Source organism: Manis pentadactyla, chromosome 4 (genome assembly GCF_030020395.1).
Source record: "Manis pentadactyla isolate mManPen7 chromosome 4, mManPen7.hap1, whole genome shotgun sequence".
Classification (NCBI taxonomy): Eukaryota; Metazoa; Chordata; class Mammalia; order Pholidota; family Manidae; genus Manis; species Manis pentadactyla.
In genome coordinates, this window is record NC_080022.1 from 75811666 (window position 1) to 75836159 (window position 24494).

At 35.3% G+C, this 24494-nt stretch overlaps 1 protein-coding gene across 1 annotated transcript in view; it reads right to left on the reverse strand.

The window, feature by feature from the left end:
• Window positions 1–1986: 1986 nt before the first annotated feature.
• GTF2B (general transcription factor IIB) overlaps window positions 1987–24494 on the reverse strand; it is a 28421-nt gene continuing 5913 nt past the window's right edge. Inside the window, exons 3-7 of the mRNA XM_036890290.2 lie at window positions 8633–8766; window positions 6189–6335; window positions 5927–6056; window positions 4356–4637; window positions 1987–2405 (exon numbers count right to left, since the gene is read on the reverse strand). Of these exons, the coding sequence (XP_036746185.1) occupies window positions 2272–2405; window positions 4356–4637; window positions 5927–6056; window positions 6189–6335; window positions 8633–8766 (827 nt within the window). The 3' untranslated portion in view covers window positions 1987–2271. The remainder of the gene's footprint in view (window positions 2406–4355; window positions 4638–5926; window positions 6057–6188; window positions 6336–8632; window positions 8767–24494) is intronic.

The window sequence follows — 24494 nt, forward strand, 5'->3', positions numbered from 1 at the left end:
CAAAATTTACCTTCTGTCCCCTGATTAAAGTTAGTTCTGCTGACCCGCTTTGTGAAATGTATAAACAAGAAATAAGCCAAAATGTTGAGATATGAATAACTGAGTGGCAGAGGCTAGGGCTCCCCCACCCCATTATGCTTATCTGCATTTTTTTCTAGTTATCAAATATATTTTTGTAACCAGGAAAATGAAGACTGAAGAAATCACATGACTATGCCTGAACTCTATTTAAAAAATAAGCTGTAAAATAGGCACAGACCTGATCATCTCCATTTGCCCTCTTACAGCACTAAACTGTTTTCTACCTTTATCTTGCATCTGCCACTTCAGCATTTTATTTAAAAAAAATAAGGGAGAAATGTGGGATTCACATATAAATCAAGTATAAAAATCAAACGAATATCTGACTTGTTTATAGTTCATGATGCATGATCAAAACCAAAAGTTTCTGTGATATGACTGCCCTTGCACTGTTCTCCATGTAAGAACTTGTTCACCATGTAAGAACTTGTTCCTTATGCTTCACAAGATTGGAGAATCAGGCTTGGGGTTAATGATTGTGCATTGGGTGCCCTATACAGAATTTTATTGTTGTTAACAACCATTTGATCAATAAATATGAGAGATGCCCTCTCAAAAAAAAAATAAAGCTGTAAAGAAAAAGACTGGTGGTTACTTCTGGGTTCTTTCATATGCATTTTCCAAAAGCTTTATAGAGTACATGTACTGACCTTTCATAATTGCAAAAACAACTATTTTAAGGTCTAGCTTGCAGTCTTTACTGATGGGAAGTTCTGTGGTTGATCACTAGAAACTAGGGAGCCTGAGGAAGATTACTGCTCAGTCCCTACTTGGAAAGGTGGAGACGTGTGGTTCTGGGGACCAAAGATGGTACCCAGGAGGGACCTAAGATTTTTTCTTCTCCTCCATCTCCCTCTAGGATGGGTTCTACCTACCTGGAGTATAAAATTATCACTAGCCCTGCAATACTGTATTTGAGTCACAGCATTCTTGTGTATGTTTGTCTGGTGTTCTCCCCCAGCTTTGGGTAGTACTGTTTTGTTTTGAGTGTCCTACTCAAAGGAGAATTACCATTCATCTTTGTAGCCCAGTACCCATCCCCTTCCCTTTCCAGGATCATTAGAAATGACAGTAGAGGTCTGATCTTCCAGAGGGAAGTCCCTCTAAGGACTAGAGCCTGAATCTGCCCACAAGGCTGTAATAGGACTCCCCTAATCTAAAGCTAACCTCTCTCCAAGTGTTAAGAACCAGACAATTGTTCTAAGGGAGGGCAGTTTACAGTGGTGATGCTTATTTTTAGTATGGATTCAAATCTCCTGTACACACTACCTAACTCGTAAAAGGGCAAAATTCTGTTGGTCATTGCTTCCTAGCCTAGCAGTCAAGAGACTTACAGTGTCCCATGAGTGATATGCAAAACACCTACACATCATGATCACCTGGTGGAGGGGATGGGGGAGAAGGGAGAGTTAGAAAAAATTCGTTGACATTCCCAGGCCAATCATCTCCATTTAAAATATTACTTACCTTATGAGTATCCCAATAAGTAAAAGTAAGAATTATAAACATGTAGATACCATAAAATGAAATGTTAACGTCCAAAAGTTGAAATCTGTTGATCTGTTAATTATTTACCATCACCTTCTCTGCTCAATATGCTCACTGAGGAAAAACACAAACTCAAGCCAGTGTCTTTCAAGGCTCAGTTCATCACGTCTTGCTTTTTTAATATACATTAAAAATCACATGTATCCCCTTTCAAACTGCAAATTAAATATTTTTTTATGTCAACAGTGGTTCTCAAGAAGCGTTTACTATTTCCTTGAGTTTAAGATAAAAAAAACTGAATATATATGGCAAGAAAATGGGAAACAAGGACCTCTATCAGCATTATTAGCTGCAACAGACATTGTTTGTAGTTATATTATAAATTACATATTACATATAACATGTAATAACAAAAACTTGTTTTGAAAAATGTTTTATTCAAGAATTACATAATTTCAAATATCTTCCAAAATACTGTTCCCTAGATTGCTACAAAAGAAAGCAAATTCAATTAAGAAATTTAAATCATTAAATATGTGCCACTAGTATGTACATATAGAATGCCAAGCAATTAGTAATTAGCCCTGGAATGCGTACCATGTCTCTTGTTTTTCCTTATTACAGGCTGGATCCAGCCCGTTGGATAGGCTATGTACAACAAGCAAAGTTCAGCGTTTATAAAGGTTTGACATCTGCCTCAACTTATAGCTGTGGTAGTTTGTCCACAGGGGTGTCAAATTTGAAGTCTGTTGGAAACAGATCTGGGGCTCGAGGATAGATTAGTCTGTAGGACTGTCTGATTGTGACATCAGCAACACCAGCAATGTCTCCAATTTCTGGAAGACAAAAATAAAAATTAAATATAACTTCCACCCTACCTCCCTTCTATTACCGACATTCCAATTTGTGTGATACTGTGGTATAAAACGCTAAAGTGGAAAACAAAACCAAAAACACTGATTTTAAAAACTGATACTGGGAACACATTCTAAAATGCAAAAGGTGGGGCTAAAGTTACTAACAATAATAATGGTGTAGTACTTACTACCTTACAGGGTTGCCATTTAGTATTAAAAGGTTTACTATATGTAAAACATTTAAACAGTACTTGGGGCACAGCACTGTGGGTGATAACTATTATACTGTCAATGCATTTAAACACTTCTTTTTTCTTCACAATCTTTTTGAGGGTCACAGAGTAATGCATGAATATATTCTTATGTAAGTTCACCATATTAGCAGCTAACTTCTATTAAGAGGTTAAAACCAAAATGGGATCATACTGTAAATACTGTTCTGCAACCTTTTTTCTACTTAATACATCTGACAGATATCAAACAGCTGTACATTATAGGGTACTGCAGACGTTTTTCACTATTACACACACACACCTTAGCACATACATACACTGAGCTCACATCAGCATTTCTACAGTCTACCAGTCAATCCTAAGAGTAGGTCCATTTTTACCATTCAAAGTTAAGGGTCCCTTTTCTTCCTTTTTATTCAAAGAAGTCTCAAGGATGCCACTTAACAATTATTTGGTTAGTTAGTTACTTAAAATAGATTTTTTAAGCACACCCTTTAATACAAACTCATTTTACCACCTTTTCAGTTGCTTCTAATCAATGAGGTTTTTACAGATTTTCAGTGTGGCTGCCTGCAATCAGTATGCAACTAGCCAATTTTGAATTTCCTTATCTCATGTTATATTACTTTGTTACAGACACAGACACTGATGAATATTAACTGGCTTATGGGCAAGGAAGAAAAATACCTTAAAGTTCAAGAAAACCCTTCATGTAGAAGACAAGCAGCAGTAAGTGCCAAGATAAACATTTTTGTGTTGTTACAATTAGATAAATCATATGACTAGGAAGGTAAGGACAACCTGTCTAGCTGCAACTTCTAGATTTTACTTGAAGACTCAAAATTTCCCTAAAAAATATGAATGGAAGCCAAAGGGAGTAGATAATGGCATATTTAAGTAACTAATGCTTGTCATCTTCTTTCTAATCATTCTTCTATATAATTTATTACTTTTATTAATACAGAAACATGCCACCTAAGCTGAGGTGAAAGGCTGTCCTGAATAGGGTATTACAAAGTTAGTATAGCAACTAATTTCCCTACCTCATTTTTAAATGTAGAATTAATTGCCTGCTCCTTTTTCTTTATCTTTGGGGATCAAAATAAATTCACTTAATACTTGTGAAAGTTCCCCTACAACACTAAATTCAAGATGGCTTTAGAAGGTTGAACCACTTATGTGAGTATTTTCATTAAGAAACTGTGAATACTGTAGAGAGTGAAAGAGAACAGGCTTCATAAAATGTTACAGCGCGACTGATGGTCGACACATATTTTAGTGTGCCTGTCTATAGGGAACCATGCCAGGCAGTGAGAAAGAAAGCATGGCCCCCTCCTCTCAAAATTTAAAAAGGTAAGTTTTGAGGGGGGGAAAAGGACTATTCAAAATAACCAGGAAAATACAGGGAGAAAAAAATTTAAAAGTTCTATTTTTATAAAAATGAAAAATGTTCAAACTAAAATTAAATTCAAATGGAAAAGAAAAAGCAAATCTATAGACAGGATTTTGCCTCCAAACATTGTTGTTTATGAACTACTTAAAAGCAAAATACTGTATTTTCTTACATTCTGATGCTAAGAAACCTCCTTTTAAAAGTGGGTTGGATATTCATCTCCCTCATACTTAAAATGGAGACACAATCACATACTACAGGCTTCACAGTTTCATCACTACTCTTCCTAACGAAGAATCCTACCTTTTTGGGTCCTCTTCTCAGCTGAAGCCTGTGAGGCCATGTAAATGGCTGCCGCCGCCACAGATATCGGGCTCCTTCCAGGAACCAAGTCCAGTTCCACAGCTTTACGGGCTATATGTGTGGCTGCCATCTGCACTTGTTTAGGAAGACAAAGGTTGGAACAAAACCTGGACATGAAGTCCCCAGTTGTAATCAAATCCACACTGGTTTCCAGTGCTTTCAAAATAAGTTTAAAACATCGACCAATTTCTTTCTTAGAAATTCGTGATACGGCACATATTTCTAAAAGAGAAAAAATTTAAATAAATCCATGTAAGCCATATAGTTCATTTTAAAATCTATCATTTCTGATTACAAAAGACATTCTACTCACAAAAAATTCATTCATGCCTTAAACAACCCAATCAAACAATGGGCAGAGGATCTTGAGTATTTTCCCAAAGATACCCAGATGACCAACAGGCACGTGAAAAGAAGCTGACATTACTAATTATTATGAAAATGCAAATCGAAACCACAATGACACATCACCTCACACCAGTTAGAACAGCTATTCTCAAAAAGATAAATAACAAGTGTTGGAGAGGATGTGGAAAAACAGGAAACCCTTGTGTACGGTGGGAATGTAAATTGGTGCAGCCACTATGAAAAACAATATGGAGGTTCCCAAAAAAACTTAGAGAACTAGCATACGATCCAGCAATTCCACTTCTGGATATCTACCCACAGAATACAAAAATTTTGATTCAAAAAGATATATGCCATGTTCACTTCATTATTTATAATAGCCAAGAAATGACAACAGCCTAAGTGTCCATCGACAGATGAATTAAGGACATGGTGTACATATGTAATGGAATACTACTCAGCCATAAGAAAGAGTGAAATCTTGCCATTTGCACCATCACTGATGGACCTTGAAGGTATTATGCTAAGTGAAATAAGTCAGATGGATAAAGACAAATACCACATGATTTCACTCTTATGTGGACTCTAGAATAAAACAAAACAAAAACTCCATATAGAAAACAGACTGAAGATGGGTAGGGAAAGGCAAAAAGGGGTTGAAGGCGGTCAACTGTATGGTGATGGACAATAACTAGACTTTTAGGGGTGATTACTTTGTAGTTGTATACAGATGTCAAATTACATTGTTATATACCTCAATTAAAAACCAATTTTACCTCAATTAAAAAAGTTGTAGGAGTAGAAACTGCTTTCCTCTACAAAGGCCCACTCTGGCTTATGATGCCAGGGCTCAAAGCCCACAAAATACCACAAAGTTGGTAAAAAATCTTATTAGCAAAGAACCCAAGGGTTACATGGACTAACATGACTTTTCCTGGGGAAACAGGTACAGAACACGGTCAATACAATTTTTTACAAATACACTACAAAATGAATTTTTTTCAAGGAACAAAACAAGTAGTCACTATTAGAAAATGATACTTAGGTGGATTATTGTATGACACCAGGACGACATGACTCAGGTGTACAGTGTCAGGTGTGGCTTTGTCTATTACTTTCATGTGCCACAGAGAACATTTTTATCTATGCAACCAAAACCTTACCTTTAAAAGTCCTAGGAACCCCTTCTTGTCTACAAGCAATATAGAGACAAGCAGAAGCTATGGCATCATTAGCTCTCCCCTTCAGGCTCTTTTGTTCATACACTTGTTTGAATAAATTATTTGTTCGATCCTTCAAAGAAGAGAAACTAAGTTTAATTAACTCTAGGCCATTTAATTAGTTGCAATATGAAAATTTCATGTGTTCATTAAATTATGCTAAATTAATGCCAGAATGGCTTAAAGGAAACAGACAAGAACTTACAACTATATTTCGAGGGAGGTTGATTCTATCTGCCATGGTAGTGATTTCCTTGAATGCATTCATCATTGCCCGATCAGAACTACTCATTGTTCTCCGATTTTGGTACTTAGAATTACCAAATTCATCAAAACTTGCAGCTCCTGTACCCTATTAAAAGAAAGTTTTATAATTTTATAGAAAATTTTTAAAACATGAATGAACATTTTCTAAGAAAACATAACTATACAATCTGACTTCATATGCCCAAGAAATCTACCCTGTGCATCCTTCCCTATTCCTCAGTAGAAAAAGTACCAGGTTAAGATGGTTCTAAACAGGTTTTCTATCAAATGTAAGATCTTATCTATTATTAGATAATCTAATAATATAAACCATTATTTTAACAGATCTATGGAGAAAAGTCAAATGATCACCCTTCAAGGTGCTAAAACAAAAAAGGACAGGTAAGCAAACCTCAAAATGCCCCTTCTGACACAAACTCCTAAAACACTACAAATGGGTACTTCTTCATATTAGTAAACCATGATCCTAGACCCAAAGCCAGCACAATGATTAATACACATTAGCACCATCACAGAAGCCAGAAAATACCAGCACCTCCTACCACTAACCACTTTTTTAACAATGTACTACAAGACCTAGCCAATACAATGTAATTACATAACATGATTATATGTATCACACTGGTGTAATTATATCAAAATCATTCAAGAGAAAAACTCAAAGTACAAATTCAGGAAGGCAGTGATGAACTATTTGCAGACAGTATTTTTGTATACCTAGAACAGTCAAGAACACTGAAAAACTGCTATAAAAAGAATTCATTTGAGTGGCAAGGTCAAAATGGACAAAAGTCACAGCCTTCACATATATATGTACAAGTTAGAAGACAAAGACAAATGCTCCAAGACAACAGCAACAAAAATGATAAATATCTAGGAATCAACTTAAGAAACACACAAGACCTTCAAGGAGAAAACTTTTTAAAGATCGCTTGAAGGATGCCTACAACCCAAGGAAACAGAATGCCCTACTATGTTTTGGACTGGAAGATTTGTCATGAAGAATCAATTTTCCCCAAGTCAACCTACAAGTAACTGACCAAAACATCAGTGAAATATCCAAGTTTTATTTTTAAACAAAGTGATCATAACCTGTACATGGAAAAAATCAAGGAAGAAAGTGCTAAGAAAAGAAGAGCAACAAAGGAGGACTGAGGCTACCAGATGTTAAGAGTGTGGTAGGGCATTTAACTAACTAGGCCTGGGCCCAGAAAGGAGACAACGTTATAGATAGTCCCAAATACATACAGCAATTTAGTGTATGATAAATGTAACATCTTAAAAAAGTCCTTGTTTGCCATATAAGCATAAATAACTTTCAAAGGATACAGAAGAAAACTAATTAATAGTGGTTACCTGTTTTTGACAGGTAAGAGGGTTGCAGTGGGAACTGAAAGTTTGGGGGTCAAGGGTGAGGAAAATTTACTGTGTTGTTTTTTACACTTTTATTTTTGAGTCATGTATTTCCTATTGAAAAAAATTAAACATGAAAAAAAGTCACAGTGGCAATTAGTTACAATCTTAGTTTAAAATATCCTTTACTTTTTTCCAGTCTGTAAAGCTAAAGCAAACATAGAAATCATCTACTTAAAGTTATTACTAACTATAAAACTGCACATTTTTAACATAGCTTACACTTTGTTCTTCAAATTTGATTATGTACTTTAGAGCATGAAAAAATAATGACCTACTTTTTCATACTTCCTTAAAACTAAGTAGTAGTATAAGATTAAGTACTAAAATAGCACTTCCTTGGTTAGTCCTTTGAAATACTGCCCCTACTACTTCCAATTTAGATGGTGAAGCAAAAATAAATCAGGTATCAGGAAGATACTGCCTTAATAGCAGCAGCTACCACTTATTAAACACATACTGTACACTACATGTTGTTACAAATACTTTACAAACATTTCCATGTAACCCTCAATATGTCTCTGAAGTACTATTATTTTCATTTACTGATGAGGAATGTAAAGCTTAGGTAATTGTCATAACTTCGCCGATATTAGAAAATAGGCTATGCTAAGCTCTAATTTATCTTAGGTGGCATGGAGGGAAAATAGATTTCTAACATTCAAGGAACATATCAGTGTGAACTTATAAACACCATACTATAATCAACTTCATTTCTTCAAATGTGCTTCATGAGAACAAGGGCCTGATATATTATAAAAACTTCATAATTTCAGTCGGTTGGTCTCCCCTTTAAGAAGGAAGAAATGCACAAGGTAACCTTCACTCACAGTGGCAATACTGGCAAATCTTTTTCTTCAATCAAGATTCCTCATTGGAGCAGTGACTGATAATTTTGCAAAGTTCCCCAACTCCCAGGTCTTTTGGTCAGTCTGCACTTTGATTTCTCTGCCAAATTGATGTTATTACCTTTCCAATCATGGTAGACAAATCTCCATCACTCAGAAGAGGATTCTGAGAATCTCCAACTCGAGATGGATCTTTTGTTGCTTTATCATTGCTGAAAGTTCTCCATTCAGAGCCCACATCGATAACCCGGTCACCTAAGAATATAAGCACAAATGTAAATTGTCTCGGCAAGATAGGATTTACTTAAGACTGTCTAATACCCAACTCAGCCCTTTTATTCCCAGGAAATCTCAACATGGACATCAAAGCTCCAACAAATGTCATGTCTCAGACATTTGGCCTAAAGCATTCTTCTAACTATTGTACCAGTCAATAACACTCTTTAAACACTGTGCTATGATTAGTCATATTCTAATTCTTTGAAGAAAAAAAATGAATCAAAATAAAGACAAACAGCAAAAAAAAAAAGCTATTCATGTGATGCTGATATAGTATGATAATTCAGAACCAAAATTTGCATAGAATGTTCAAGATGCATGGGAAAAAGCCCAGAAAGCAATGTTCACAATAGTACTAATGCACATAGTTTAATGTAAAAAGTTACTAAGTTTTCATGGGAAACACTTTGCAAATAACTAAGCCTAAGTCTGTATTTCAGTAAATATAAAACTATTTGAAGAGAAAATATTTTGGCCAAACAATTTATACAGAATAAGTTTTACACCTAGAATTCACTGAGAAGCCAGGTAGACAAACCTCCTTTTAGGCAAAAAGGCAGTGGCTAAGTATGTCATGCAATGAAACCAGACATGAATTATTCTAGATGACTACTGCTTTGAGGGGAATGCTCAATGGTTGGTAATATCTCCACAGCAGATAAGAGTTAACAATGGACACTTGAAAATGCTAGACATTATGCCTTGGTAAATACTGTCTTTTAATTCTCACAGCCTTATAAATGTAGCCACCACTTTTAATGACAATTAAGAAATAAAATCAATTTGCCTAAGATCACACAGACTGAACTGTACACTGGATTTCAGAGTCTGTTGTATACTGCATCTGTAAAAGCTTTTCCACCATAGTGTGATAAAGGTGAAAGCAGAAAGCAGGCCATTTTCATCTTCGCCTGTATATGACAAAAAGAGACAGCAATGGCAGAAATCAGTTACCTTAGCAATTGGAAGTTCTGGTACTGACAGACGATTAATATAATGGTGAAGCACGTGGACTCTACATTCGCTGTTAATTACGTCATTTTAGTGTCCTCACTTCCTCAGCTTTAAATCTCTCAATAACCTCATATTTTAATGACTGTAAAGATTCTAACACAGGTACAGTGCACAGAAAGAGCTTAAAAGGAGGGCTGAGTGCTTGATATTAGCTATTTACCGCTATAAAAATAAGATGACAAGATATTCTGACATTATCCCCCTTTTGGTGGGGGAAATAAGGAGGGACATCAGTTGTAAGACAATCTTTATATTAGACTTTTAAAGCATCAAAGTGCTCTGCTGCACATATCTGATAAGCAGGACAGCAAAGGAGATGGGGCAGGAACAGAAGGAAGGAACTGAATGTAAATTGCTATCTTCTAAACTCCTTTCTATATAATACATTAATTAAAATTCTCATAAACAGTGTTTAGTGATCATAATCCCACCTTAGTATTATATTTAAGAGAGCAGGTAAATCACAGAACAGAATCACTCTATTCCTGATGGTTTTGGAAAAACTCATTCTTCTTCGAACACTTGAAGGAATCACTTGGGAGTAACCAGATATCACTTGGACTAACGTGTCCATATCACGGAAACAGAGTAGAGGTAGGGTCCCCAATTACCATACCTGTATGCAATGAGAATGGCCAAGGAAAGCAGATGATCATTTATAAGGCAGTTTCAGATTATAGAGATTGAGTAGGTGGCCCACAGTGAGAAAAAAGTTAAATGGAAAGGAATGTCATGATAGATGTCCTCATAATAAAAAATATCACTCAACTTGGGAAGCAATTATATAAAATAACGTAAATTAACATTTTAAAACTTACTGAAAACTACATACATCTGTTAACTGTACACTGAGCCATATTATAATACTAAACAAGGCCCTGTCTCAGAGACCACTCTGAAGAGATTGGTTTTTCTTCCTTTTTATAAAATAATAATACTTGCTTACAAAAACAAAAAATAAAAAACAAAACCCACATACATAAGCTAACAAAATTACCTATTTTCCCAACACTCAGAGACAGCCACTATAAATATTTTGGTATATACTCTTCCTGCCTTTTTTCTTTCCCATGTATAATGTTTTTTTCCTGAAGTTTAAATTAGCTATATGCTTGTTCCACGACAAGCTCTTTTCATTCTGTTTGTATCATAAACACCAAAATAAGATTTTTAGACTATGTTGAGCCTCTTTAATAGCATTCACCAATTCAAGTGATACCACAATGTCTCCATGCACTTATGTTTTCAAAGGGAGAAAGGTGGATCTAACTTTCCTAGTCATCTAAATAAAAACACAAATGTACCTGATCATCTACATTTGCTCTCTTTACAACACTAAGTTTTCTACCTTTATCTTACATCTACCTACCACGTCAGCATTTTATTAAAAATAATAATAATAATAATAAAGGGAGAAATGTGGGATCCACATATAAATCAAGTATAAAAATCAAACATTCATATTTGACCTGATTGTTTATGGTTCATAATGCGTGATCAAAACTGAAAGTTTCTGTGATGACTGCCCTTGCACTGTTCACCATGTAAGAACTTGTTCATTATACTTTAGAAGATTGGAGACTGTTGAGAATTAGGCTTGGGGTTGATTAATGATTGTGCATTGAGTCCCCTATACAGAATTTTATTGTTGTTAACAACCATTTGATCAATAAATATAAGATGCGCCCTCTCACAAAAAAAAAACAAACACAAATGTGTAAAACAAAAAACTGCTGTGGCCTTCAAATTTGGAGTACTTGCTAAATTCTAAACCCCCCCCCCCAAATTCAACCATGATCATTACGTGTAGTGTATTAACACTCTGAATGTACTAAGAGAACACTGCAAATGAAAAGGCAGGTATGCTTACATCTTTTCAGTTTCTCTAGAAATCTAAAAGCATCAGCTAGCCAAAAAAGTCTTTATTTCATCTAGCGTTTTTATTTTGGGCCTAAAGTAATTTACCATGAGTTTCTATCTAACTTCTTGCTTTGATTGGCCATAAAAAAGACAAGATGGATTAGGGGGTTAAAAAAACAACAAAAAAAGGCTGGCCTAGGGTAGTATAAATAGAAAATCCAGAACTGGATAAGTGATGTAATTTTCCACATACATGAGAATGATCTACATGACTCATTCAACAATCTGTAGTTTATGCTAAGAGTAATTCTCTTTTTGTATTTTGTTGCTCAAAACAGCATTTTTAAGAAACAAATAAATAACTTAAACAGCACATCATGAAACCATTAACTAGACCATAAGTGCATGAGTAACAATCAATAGGTCAAACCATTTGTAACAAGTAAGAATACATAAAGGATTTCAAAACCTAAATGAAGTTGCTCTGCAAGGAATCTGAGATACAGAATCTCTTCAAAGGCTAAGTGTATAAACAAGCCAGCTACAACGTTTGTGTGTCATTAGCCTCTGACAACAACACAGCCTACCAACTAGAGCTTGCACACACACAACCATAACACAATCTGAGTGTCTCAGAAACAGAGAAATACACTGACTTTTACCAGTTTCTTTTCTTAACCACACACTGACTTTTGTAAAATTAACACCAGAGTCTGTATATGAAGATTTATCATAGCCAAAATAGTACTGCTGCTATGAATGTTAGGTCTCAAGATAGATATGAGTATCGGGGAAAGGGGAAGATAAGGTTCAAGGAAAAACTGCCCAGGTAGGAGTTCCCATTGGAGACAACAAAGGTTTTGCAGAGATAACTTACTGCCTATTGCGACCAGGCCAAACAGGTCCTAAAACAGGCACAATCTAATAAAACTAAAACTGCCCAAACCACACCTCCTCATAATATCATTAAAATAAAACTGCAATTTTGCTCCTCTCCCCTCCAAGAGCTTTTATCTGTGCATTTTGGGAAGACATGCGTACTAAGAGGACTGGGTGTGTAACTAGAGCTGTCAATCAAATGACCTCACCCTGCCCAACAAAAGTAGTGCCTTCCCTCTAAGTAAACACACCCTCCCCTAAAAGTTCAGGCCTGCCTTTGTCTACCTTGACTTTGGCCCGCTCCGCCCTAGGACTGTATTCAAATAAATTTTCACTCTGCCTCCCTACTTGTCTATGCCTTTCAATTCTTTGCTGTGGTGAAGAACTGAAAACAAACTCAACCTGTAACAGTGCTACTGTAATATATATATAATAGACCTGCTCCTCCTCCATCTATGAGTATGATAACTTAACACTTTGATCGGGTTCCCCATCTAAAAAAGTAAAACACACTCAGTATGTTCATTTTTATATTACACATATGGACAGTTCTCAATTCATGTACGAAGATTGGTGTCCAAGAAGTAGTAACTAAGATATTTTACCATATTCCAAAGAGAATGACTCTCATTTTCTTAATTTTTCAGTAAGAAATTGGGAATAATTGCCAAAAACATTCACACCAGTTAAAAATGGTTCAACTATTTTGGCATCTACCCTGACCTGGCAATTCCACTCAAGTATTTAGTCACAAAAGTCTCACACCAGAATATTCATAGCAGCATTACTCGTATAAGCTAAGAACTGGAAACAATCCAAATGTCCATCAACAGGAAAATATATATAAGGGAATACCCTCAGCAAATGAAGTACTGGTACATGCATAACATAAACACATTTCAAAGACACTAAATTGAGCCAAAAACCTCACAAGAACACACTATATGATTCCATTTATAGGAAGTTCAAAGCAGAATAACCTATGAGGACAGAAATAAGTACGTGGTTGCTACTGGAGAGGAGAGGTTAATAGCTAGAAAGAGGAAGAAGAGAAATTCTGAAATAAAGGAAATGATCTAATTTTGATTACTCTGTTAAGGTAAATCAGTATATGCAATGTCAAAATTCAAACTGTACATTTGGGATTTGTCCATTTATTGTATGCAACTGTACCTTACTAAATTCTAACTCAAACTGACTCCCACCAAAATACTGATTCTGAATTAAACTGCACCAAACATACATTATTTTGAGAATGACACAATTTTTCCAATCTTCTTGGACAAGGCTTTCCTTAAGTATGTAAATCACATTTACTAGACCTTTTTTTTTTCCTATTAAAAATCTCATTTTCTACAACACAGAGAAGACAAGTAGTGATTTTATAGCATCTTACTACATTGATGGACAGTGACTGTGAAGGGATATGTGGGGGGGACTTGGTGAAGGGGGGAGCCTAGTAAACATAACGTCCTTCATGTAATTGTAGATTAATGATACAAAAAAAAAATCTCATTTTCTAACTAGTAATTGCTGTAATATTTTATATGCTTGTATTTAGCCACTTTCAACAGACTATTTTTAAAAGTTGATCTGAATATTCTAGATATCCAATTCCATTAGTGGTAACGAACTTGTTTCCTTTCCAGTGCCTCTCATTTTATAGCTAAAGCACTTGTCAGAACTTTCAAAACAACCCCTTTTGATTTAAAGCAAACATCTCCAATATGTCAACATTATGTAAAAATTAACAGGTGAACTGAAAGTGTTCAATTAAAGCATTCTACTCAGAGTACCTCATGTTAGGAATATTGTGCTGAGTTCATTAAATGTCTGTCATCTTAAACCAGTTTCTTACATACTATACTGTCTTCTTACATTAAAAAAAAACAACCATAGCTGTTTGCAGATTATTCTTCTTGTATTTATGTTATGATCAAGTAAGATAGTCTGTAGTCAGTAATTTCAGTTCTTATTCATACTACAGAGACAGGACAAGCTTTCTATGCTGTCCTTATTTAAGATTTCTATCACTTGAGACATGCCAGTCACAATGGTGGGGGAAGGGAATGTGGTGAATTATGCAGACTTAATGGTTTCTAATTAGTAACATTTCCACTCACATGTCATTGGCCAAAGCCATTCAAGGGGTGATGTTTTACCTCAAAGGGGTGGGAAAGTACAACTGTGCCCTATAGCAGAAGAGCCAGAAGTATCAATGAATAAGTCATCAGTGCTGTTCCATGTGACAATTTAACAAACAGAATTCAGCACTGTATTCTGGGGGATTCATATATAACTTCATTAGAAGAAACTGTTCTGTGACGTTTTTGTGCCACACGACAAACTGAGGAATCAGAGTTAATTTCATTGTATTCTGACATTTGTCACAAAGAAGTAATTCATCAGTAAAATTTCAACTGTTTTCAAAGATAAGTTTTTACTGGTTGGTTACTTGCAAATCTTTTATTAATGAGAATTGTGTATGTTTAAAGGTTACATTCCCCACAGTGGGTGGGATTTTTGATTTGCAACCCTGAGGGTCTTCTGTGAGGACTGTGAAGTTTTCTTCTACTTTTTACCTTTAATACTTTATTGTATTGACCTGGATCTTCAAGTATTACCGTAATGGCTATCCTATCTTTACCACTTACCCTTTCCCTCTTTTTATTCTCACGTTTGTTCTCTGCTTTACTAAATTTTTTAGAATGTTAAGTCAGCTAATTGCTATCTAAAACAGTTCTACTGTGTTTGTCCCATTGTGCTATCTTCTGTCTGACCACATTTAATAGAAGCATTATGGAAGCTTTATTTCGTATCACAAAAAAATCAGTTACTTCCTATTAACTTTCTTCTAGGAAACTATATTAGGGGCAGAGATTTTCTGTCAAGTACATAGGATGACTACTACTCTTCATTGCAAGTTTGTATTCATTAGCCTCTTGTTGATTTTTATGCTTAACTATTCTGTAATAAAGAATTGTCAATCCAAGTCCAGTGGTGGTCGTGATGGTGGACAACCTTCCAATCCATTACCATCCATACTCTGTGACTCTGGGTACTCACAGTCCCTGACAGGTAACAGATGACCCAAAGTGAATGCCCAGTATGATTCCAGAAATATATTGGGAAGGATACAGGTAGATTCATAATCAAAGCAAAAATAACAGTGACTTAAACAAAATAGAACTTAAACACATTAATAGTCCACAATAACTAGTCCTGGATTAGTGTGACCCAGGTTCCTATCATTCTGATATGCAATCTTCATCATGACTTGCATTTTGTAGCATAAGATGGCTGTTGGTAGTTAGTTCCCTCCATTATGTCTGCATTCTAGCCAATGGGAAGGGGGAAAAGGGGCACATCCGTTAGGGTAGGATCTAGAGTTGCACACATCTCTTCTATTCACAACCAACTGGTTAGAACTTAATCACATGGCCATACCTAGTAACAAGGGAAGCTGGGAAATATGATCCAGCTGGGGAGTCACACTCCCAGATAAAACTCAGGGATTCTATTACTAATAAAAGAATAGGGGACACACCTGATCATCTACATTTGCTCTCTTACAACACTAAACTATGTTTTCTACCTTTATCTCGTATCTACCTACCACTTCAGCATTTTATTAAAAATAATAATAATAAAGAGAGAAACGTGGTATCCACATATAAATCAAGTATAAAAATCAAATGACTATTCATATTTGAACTGACTGTTTATAGTTCATAATGCATGAACAAAACCGAAAGCTTCTGTGATGACTGCCCTTGTACTGTTCACCATGTAACTTATTCACTATGTAAGAATTTGTACTCCATGTAAGAACTTGTTCGTTATGCTTCAGAAGATTGGAGACTGATGAAAATTAGGCTTGGGGTGGATTAATGATTGTGCATTGAGCATTGACTCCCCTATACAGAATTTTATTGTTGTTAACAACCATTTGATCAATAAATATGAGAGATGCCCTCACAAAAAGTATACACTTCCAATTGTAACATAAATAAGTAACAGGAATGTAATGTATAGCATAAGGAATATAGTCAAAATATTGTAACAACTTGGTATGGTGATAGCTGGTACCTAGAATTATCATGTATATAAATGTTGAATCACTGTGTTGTACACCTGAAACTAATGTAATACTGTGTCAACTACCCTTCAATAAAAAATAATTATCCAGAAAAAAAAAAAAAAAAGAAAAAAGAATAGGGGAATAGATATTGGGAAACAACCAGCAGCCTCTGCTGCAAGGAATAATGGGATAGGGAAAGAGAAATGAGAAAGTCCAATAGAATTAAGGTACATTGCCTTACAGTCTAAAGGAAATACAAAGACACAGTAAACAATTAGCCTCCTTACCATGCAAGCTATAAACTATAGATTCAACCAAAGGTATTTTGTAGTATAACATTAAAACAAAAATGGTTTAAGGGAACAGCTTAACAGTGCAGGGGAAAACTGGAACATACAAGAGCAGCCAGGAAACTAACGCTGAAGTCTGTTTTTCTAGCTTGACATGGACTCTCCGAAGAGTTTTTGTTTTCTGTTTCTCACTGTAAATTTAAAAAGGAATTTTTGAAAATTTTTAAAGAAAAAAAACCCAAAATTTTGTAAATTTAAAAATGAATTTGCCAGAATTTCAATTATTTCTGCTGTCTTCCTATAAACTGCTCATACTTAGAATTTTTGGTATATGACCTGTAGTCAAGAAATCAGAAGTAGCAATCTTAGAACATTTTCCAAATTGTTTTTATAGAATAGATATATCTAAAATAATTTAGCTTAAAACTACGGAATTTTCCAAAATGTGCTGGTAATTCTAAAAGTTCAATAATCAGAATGTATTATTATTCAAGATGGACAAACCCTAAGTATCAAATTTTTTTTAATGAAAAAAATCGAAGTGCTTTGGAAAAAACTATGTAAGCCAACACACTCTAGTCTTTAAATCTCTTAGGCAGGAAAATAGGTATGAGTGGGGTAAAAAGAGAAAAAGGCCAGGAAAGTCTACTAAAAAGACCCAAAATTAATCAATTAAAGGTCAAAAAGCCAGGAGCAACTTGGCCTGGAATGTTTGAATATTCCCCAGATAAAGGAGGGTACCTCAGCATAGCCCATGTCTTTATTGTGCTAAGCATGCAGGCCCAGCTTATTTTTTTACCTTTACCTATATGCTGCTTTTTTTTTTTCTCCTTCCCGCCCTAATTAAGTAGTTTGTAACCTAGGCAACTAGCATGCAGGCCCAGCCATATAAACAACATAGTGAAAGGCAGGAAGAATTCCATCTTAAAGATTATATTTTAAGACCCAGGAAGTTAAAAATCTAAAGATTCTTAACTTACTCTTTAGCAAACAAACAATAACTCAGCCCACCTTGGGGGCTGGGCAGGCAGCCTGTTTGATCTGCTCCCAGACCAAAACGCAGTATCCCAGGGAGAAATCAGAGCAGGAAGTTCCTTGTGTTAATTCTAAGTATTCAAAAACCACTTAAGAAGTCTGCACCCCCAGCCCTTAGTCACATTCTTAAAGAAGCTTTAAAAGGGAGGAACCCCCAGCCTTTCGGGGCACTCCTCTCCCTGAGGTCGCCCGTGCTTTGTAAGTGTCTAACCGTTTAATCTTAAACTTTCTCTCTCCAACCTTTCAGGGCGCCACTCCTTGCTGAGGTTGCCTGTACTTTGTCTGTCCTTAAGTAACTTTAAATAAAACTTTTAACTCTGCTTCACTACCGTGTCTCTGCCCTTCAATTCTTTGTCGCAGCGGGGACAAGGGCTGAGGAAAATACACCACGCTTCCCCAACAAATCTAATGCTAAAAATGAAATGCACCATTAGTTTCCACACCTCCCTCAGTCATTTAACCCTTTTCTACCATTTCTTCTCATGATATTTAAAAGAAATCATATTTTTAGCCTAGTGTTCCTATCTATACATTCTTATCAGAAATCTTGGGTTCAAGATAATATTGAAGAGATCTTTGATCAGGATATACTTTATAAAGAAATACTATTAATAATTATAGCCAGCCTCTAAGTCACAGTTTATGTTTGCATAATGTAAACTGGGCATGAACTCAAAATGAATTTTTCCCTAGTATCAAACCACACCCTGGTTGATTTTCCAGACCAGCCCATAGATGCCTACTTTACATGGTGTTTAAACCCCCCCAAAAATCAAACTGTACAAGTCAACAGTGTTGTTACTAGATAGAAATTAGTTTGTAAAGGAAAATGCATTATGAGTTCCATCCCTGAGTATCTCAATACATCTTACTTTTCCTCAAATACAAGCACCTGTAGCAGCAGCCATCTAAGCTAAAGAACAACAGCTCTAATGGAAGGTAACACTAGCCTTACTCATGATAAATTTAGTCATTCACATACTAATACTTCCAGGCCTCTACACTATGGCATGTTTCTTTTCCCTGTACTTTGAATGACTTTCTCTCCATAAACCCTTACTCACTCCTAATGTTTTTATGTAAATTCAATAGTAATTACCCCAGAAGTTACCAACTTCATCCCTGTTCTCACAAAACTTGGAAGATCTGTAATACAGCTTTTACCACATCACTATGTGATTTACCCACCTCTGTATCACACACTGAAGAGCTGCTCCACAGCTTGCTTACAGCATCTCATATTTCTATTGGTCTCCCTGACCAGCACAGTGCTTCAGGAAAATGTGGTACACAAAGACCAAAGGCTCTACAAGCCCTGCAGTTCTGGATTTAAGTGGCTCTGTCACTTAAAAAATGTGGAATCTTGAGCTAATTACCCAAGCACTCAAGCCTCAGTTTCCCTTTCTGTAAAATAGAAAAAAACTACCTCAAAGACTGTGTTAATCAAGTAGAATTAGTAATTCTCCAATGCTTGAGAGAAAAGAGCATCTAAATTAAAAATTCTAAGGCTGTCTCTGAGGGCTAGTAAGAGATGCCAATGCAAGATTTGAAACTGATTACATACATTCCTTAATTTAAAAATACAGCTTGGCCATGTTTAACTAACTCTAAATTTCTTCCTTTAGGAAACATTGCTTAGTGCAAATTTAAAGATGGTAACCCAGCGATCTTTAAAGTACCATAAATGGAGCATTCAGTATACCAGACCCATAGCTATCAACACATTTTGCAACTGACCTGCTATGAAGAATAGTATCTTAGACTTAAAATCACCCTCTTTTTCAATGAGGTTAAGAAAAAAAGGAGTACCTGAGTCCCCAAAATACCTATCAACGAAATCTCACTAAAATTACACTGTATGTTTTACACATTGTCTCATTTGATTCTTAACAGTAACTAACAATTCTGAGATGTATGGTATCTGCCCTTTCGATGGGGGGACACACAATTATCTTACACATGAAGAAAGTTAAGCATGGAGAAATTATGTTACTTGACTATAGTTAAGTAACTTATTAACTAGCAGACCTAAGCCTAGACTTGAGGGCCACTGACTCTGAGATACACCAGGAGCTATGACACACATAAATATCTACCGTACAGGAATTTGCAGTCTAGGTCTGGAGACATGGGAAATATAAAAACAAAGATGAAAACTCTGAAGGTACAAAAGATCTAAAAAATGTGGTAAATTGTAAAGTTGAAAGTACAGATTTGTGTTCCTTAGTATGTTACTAATGTATGAGCTAAACTACAATTTTTGGAAATGGGGCCTGAAATCTTTTAAAACGTATTTCCCAGCTGATCCGTAATGCATTCATGCATTCATGTTTCAGATTCACTGGTGTAAACAATATCCAGAATGAGTTTAGGAGGGAAAGATCAAATTGACTAATTTTTCTCTTTCAAACTTACCTTAATTATTGTTATTTTCTTTATACTGCTCTTAAGAGCAAAGAATTCAGTTTTAAATGGTACTCAAAAAGTGGCTGTAACTAGTAGAAATTACACTATCTCTAAAACACCTTTTTGTGAAATCTTCATTTATGAAAGTCATGATAACCAATCTCATGTTTTAACAGATATTACAGCATCTTATTAACCTAATACTTTGCTGGCTATAATTCAATGTGTAAACAACATACAAGGTCATATTCATGAACAAATTGATAATCCAAATATGATTATACTGCCACCCAGTGCTCAACTTTTAAAGTGACAAAATCACACTGAGGACTTGGGAGAGAAAACCCCACAAAACACTGCTCTTAGATCCAGTAGTTTTGTAGTAGAAATGACGAAGCTTTGCCTTAAAAAATTGGTCCTACTTTAGAGATCATTGTCATAACACTTCGTATGTTTAAAATAAAAATCTTGTAATTCAAATCAAAGAGGAACATGTATCAGACAACTATTACATGGTTAATAGTATTAAAAATAGCCACAAAAAAATTGGGCTACTAACTACTACACAATCATTGGAATAACAGAGAAAAAAACATTAAATGTATGACAAACTGTTATTTTTCAAAGATGGCAGCAATTATATACCCCACCCACGTGTTCTGCAACATGACCGTGTTGCTCTCACGCTGATGCAGGGCCTACTTCTCCACCCCTTCCAATCCAGATAGCCCCATGGCAGCTCTAAGAGAACACAGAGTGATCCTCCTCCAGGCACAGCCCTCAACCACCCAAGTCGTTTCAACTCTCTCAAAACACCAGCTCTTGGGAAATATTTCTCCTGTAAACCATCATATATGACAAGATGACTACTTTGAGATGACTATGGAGAAGCCCTGGAGGACGACAGACCCATATGGGGCCAGGGAGCAGAGGCACCAGAAATGCAGGCAAAGGAGCCATCACAGAAGTGGATCCTCCAGGTCCAGCCTGTGCCACATGTAAAGAAACAATGACCTAGATGAGTTATTCCCAAATTATTGACATGTACAGTCACAAGCAAAATAAAATGGTTGTTAAAAGATACTAAGTTTTGAGGTAGTTTATCATGTAATTAAACTATTTCCTGAAAGTATCTGTTGCTGTAAGAAAACTCTTAAAACATGTGGTACCAGTTTTGAGAATGAGTAGTGGCCTTCCTCAAGCAGCCTATGAATGAAGGTTTGAATGACTGTGAGAAGATTGTTATTAGAGATGGAGAAAAGGTAGTTATCACCATGTATGAGAAATATACTTTTTTATCAAGAATTATTTCATTAAAAAGGGTGATGATAATTGGTTCTCCTAGTCGCTGACTCAGTTGAGGGGGTAAATATACGACAATGAAGATGACAGTTCAGTAGTTTGAAATTGAGGGGAGTTAATGTTAATGATAAACATTAATTCAGTTGTCCAAAACAATTCTAAAGGAGTTCCAGTTTCTGAAGTTGTCTTGATTATTTATACCAAAGTCTACTCAAAATGCTTACTCAATAAATATTATGTAATCTAGAAAGTTTCCAGCTATGTGAAATTTTAAGGCAAGCACAATCAAACCATGTGTACCAAGGTCATTAGGAAACACATAATGATGTCTGGATTTAAATCTCTATGAACATCAATACCTGAAATATTAAAAATAAACAGATTTTTATGCCCTTAGTGGACTGCAGACTATTTGCTCAGCTTAGTTTCCTCCCTGTCTCCATAACATAAGATATACAGGCTGAATTGAGCTGGCAACAAAAGGCATATGCCTTTAAACCATCATGATACTGCAAACTCAATTAAATATATAATACAATCCAATCCAATGTATTGATGCCTGACAATGATACGTATTTTTAAAATTAAGACTCATGGAGTGTCATGTTCAATCACACTATTTTCAATGTTATTTGACTGATGGTTTCTTCAGTAAAATAGAACTTTCTTGCCTGCCTGACCTTGTTTAGTCATGATATAGATTGTTCACTTGCAGGACATATTATACATTTAACCAAAAGTACCTATGAATGAGGCTACTGTGTATTTTAAAACAACAGCTATTTTATATTTCTATATACAGAAAAGAAGTTAAACCAGGTATTTGTCAATTTTCAGGCCTTAAAATTTAGCCTAGTAGCTTTAGTTAGGATATACAGTACATCCAATACTGTAGTTTAAGACTAATACATAAAGAAAGCAAAATTAAAATTCACTTCCTTTTTTAATGTAACAGAAAAATGCAACTAAAAAAATAGGAATTCTAAGAAAAAAAGATATAGGCCTTGTGAATTACATCTTCCTTCTCCAGTTGGTTTACCTTACCCACCTATTTTGCTGGTCAAAGTGGAAGTGGAGCTGATGGAAGGGCTGAATATATAACACAAAATTTCTGCACTACTTCTTTTTAAATGGCTACAGAGGTTAGGAGAGTCAAGAAGCTGCTGAAGTTATCTTCAATCTCCTGTCTCTGTATGACTCTTAAACATTACCAATTTGATCCGAATACTTTGGAAGAATTAGAATGCTCTCATTTAGCTTAGAATTCAGAAAACTTTTTCTGTAGAGGGCCACACAGTAAGTATTTTGGACTTTACAGTCTAATAGCCAAATTGAAGAGATTACATAAGTACTTATATAAAAAGAAAAAATCCGCTTTTTAATTGATGATTTAAAAAATATAATAAGTATAATTTGTTGTAATACATATCTACTACTAAGAATAGAATTCTCTTTTGGGGGGACATTTTACTTAACTGAAGATCAGAGTAAATCTCTATCATCAAAATCATTTACCGATGTTCACCTGCCAGTGCTGTTAACATATTAATTTCATTTTTAAAAAGTGTCTTTTCACACAAATACTGCCAAATACTGATATTAATCTGCAAGCATGATTTTAACCAAGCATATTTAATGCTTAGAAGGCATGTATAGACTTTTATTACATTCTTCTGATATTTGCCTTTTAACATGTCATTACATCATAGATTAATCACTTCCAACTGGAAGTTAGGTGGAAGCTCCTTAATTGCATAGTTGAGTGGATTTTAAAATATGAGTATTTCCTTTGCACTTGCATCCAACTCTGAAAAACACTAATTAAAATATAGTTTGAGTTTGGGTACTGTATCTATTGCAGATTTGTGTGGGACTGAAGATCTTAGTTCTTTTAACTTCTGACAGCAATGAAAGCATATAAAATATATCAAGGCAATTGACATGACTTTTGATTCAAAAGTTTTCAATCAAAACTGTCGTCAACTCGACTTTACTACACTATCAGTTTATAACTGCTTTGTCTTCCAATTCTAGGTTGATTCATTAAATGTTAGCAAGTATGCAGCAAAAGCTAATTTTCAGTCATTCAGTGTTCAACAGTAGTTGCTGAAGGAAGTACTAGTACAGAAAAATTTCAACTTTGGCCCTAAGATAAAGACAGACAAACAAACAAGAAAACTGCCAGTGCTAAGCTACCAAATTACTGTGCTGTCAGGTCATTCAGCTTCTTTTTCTGACAAAAATTCACGGAACTGATAACGGTTAAGTCCATGGAAGTGAATGAAGTTCACTACTGGATCAGTAACACATGACAGATTCACATACAAGGTACCTGCTTTTGAATAATAAATGAGTAACTATAGACTTTTAAAATCTTATTTTCATAATCTTTGTATATTTGTCCAACTAAGTCTTCCTCTGCTTCACATATTATCACCATGAGTTTTAACACATATTAGCAGATTCTACCTCAGACTGTACTGAATTAGTATTTTTTGCAACTTCTTTGAAAATAAGTTTCTCCTATAGTTGTTCCATGCAGATGATTTAGTCACTTCAAATTGCAGACTCCACATTGACTCCTTGAGTAAACAACTCAGCAGGATCAGTAACATCTGTCTAGTCATCAAGAGTCTAGGAAAAATACTTGAAATAATTACAATTTGCCTTGAATTTTTATTAACTATTGATGTTGTTCCCAATGTCCTTAACTCTTCAAGCAACTGTTTTTGCTAAGAGGCTAAAAGTCCTAAATAATTAATTTTCTCTGGACACACTTCTCCAGTTACTGTAATTAAATCTGAATTAGCTTATCACCAGCAAATGGCTTTCTATAC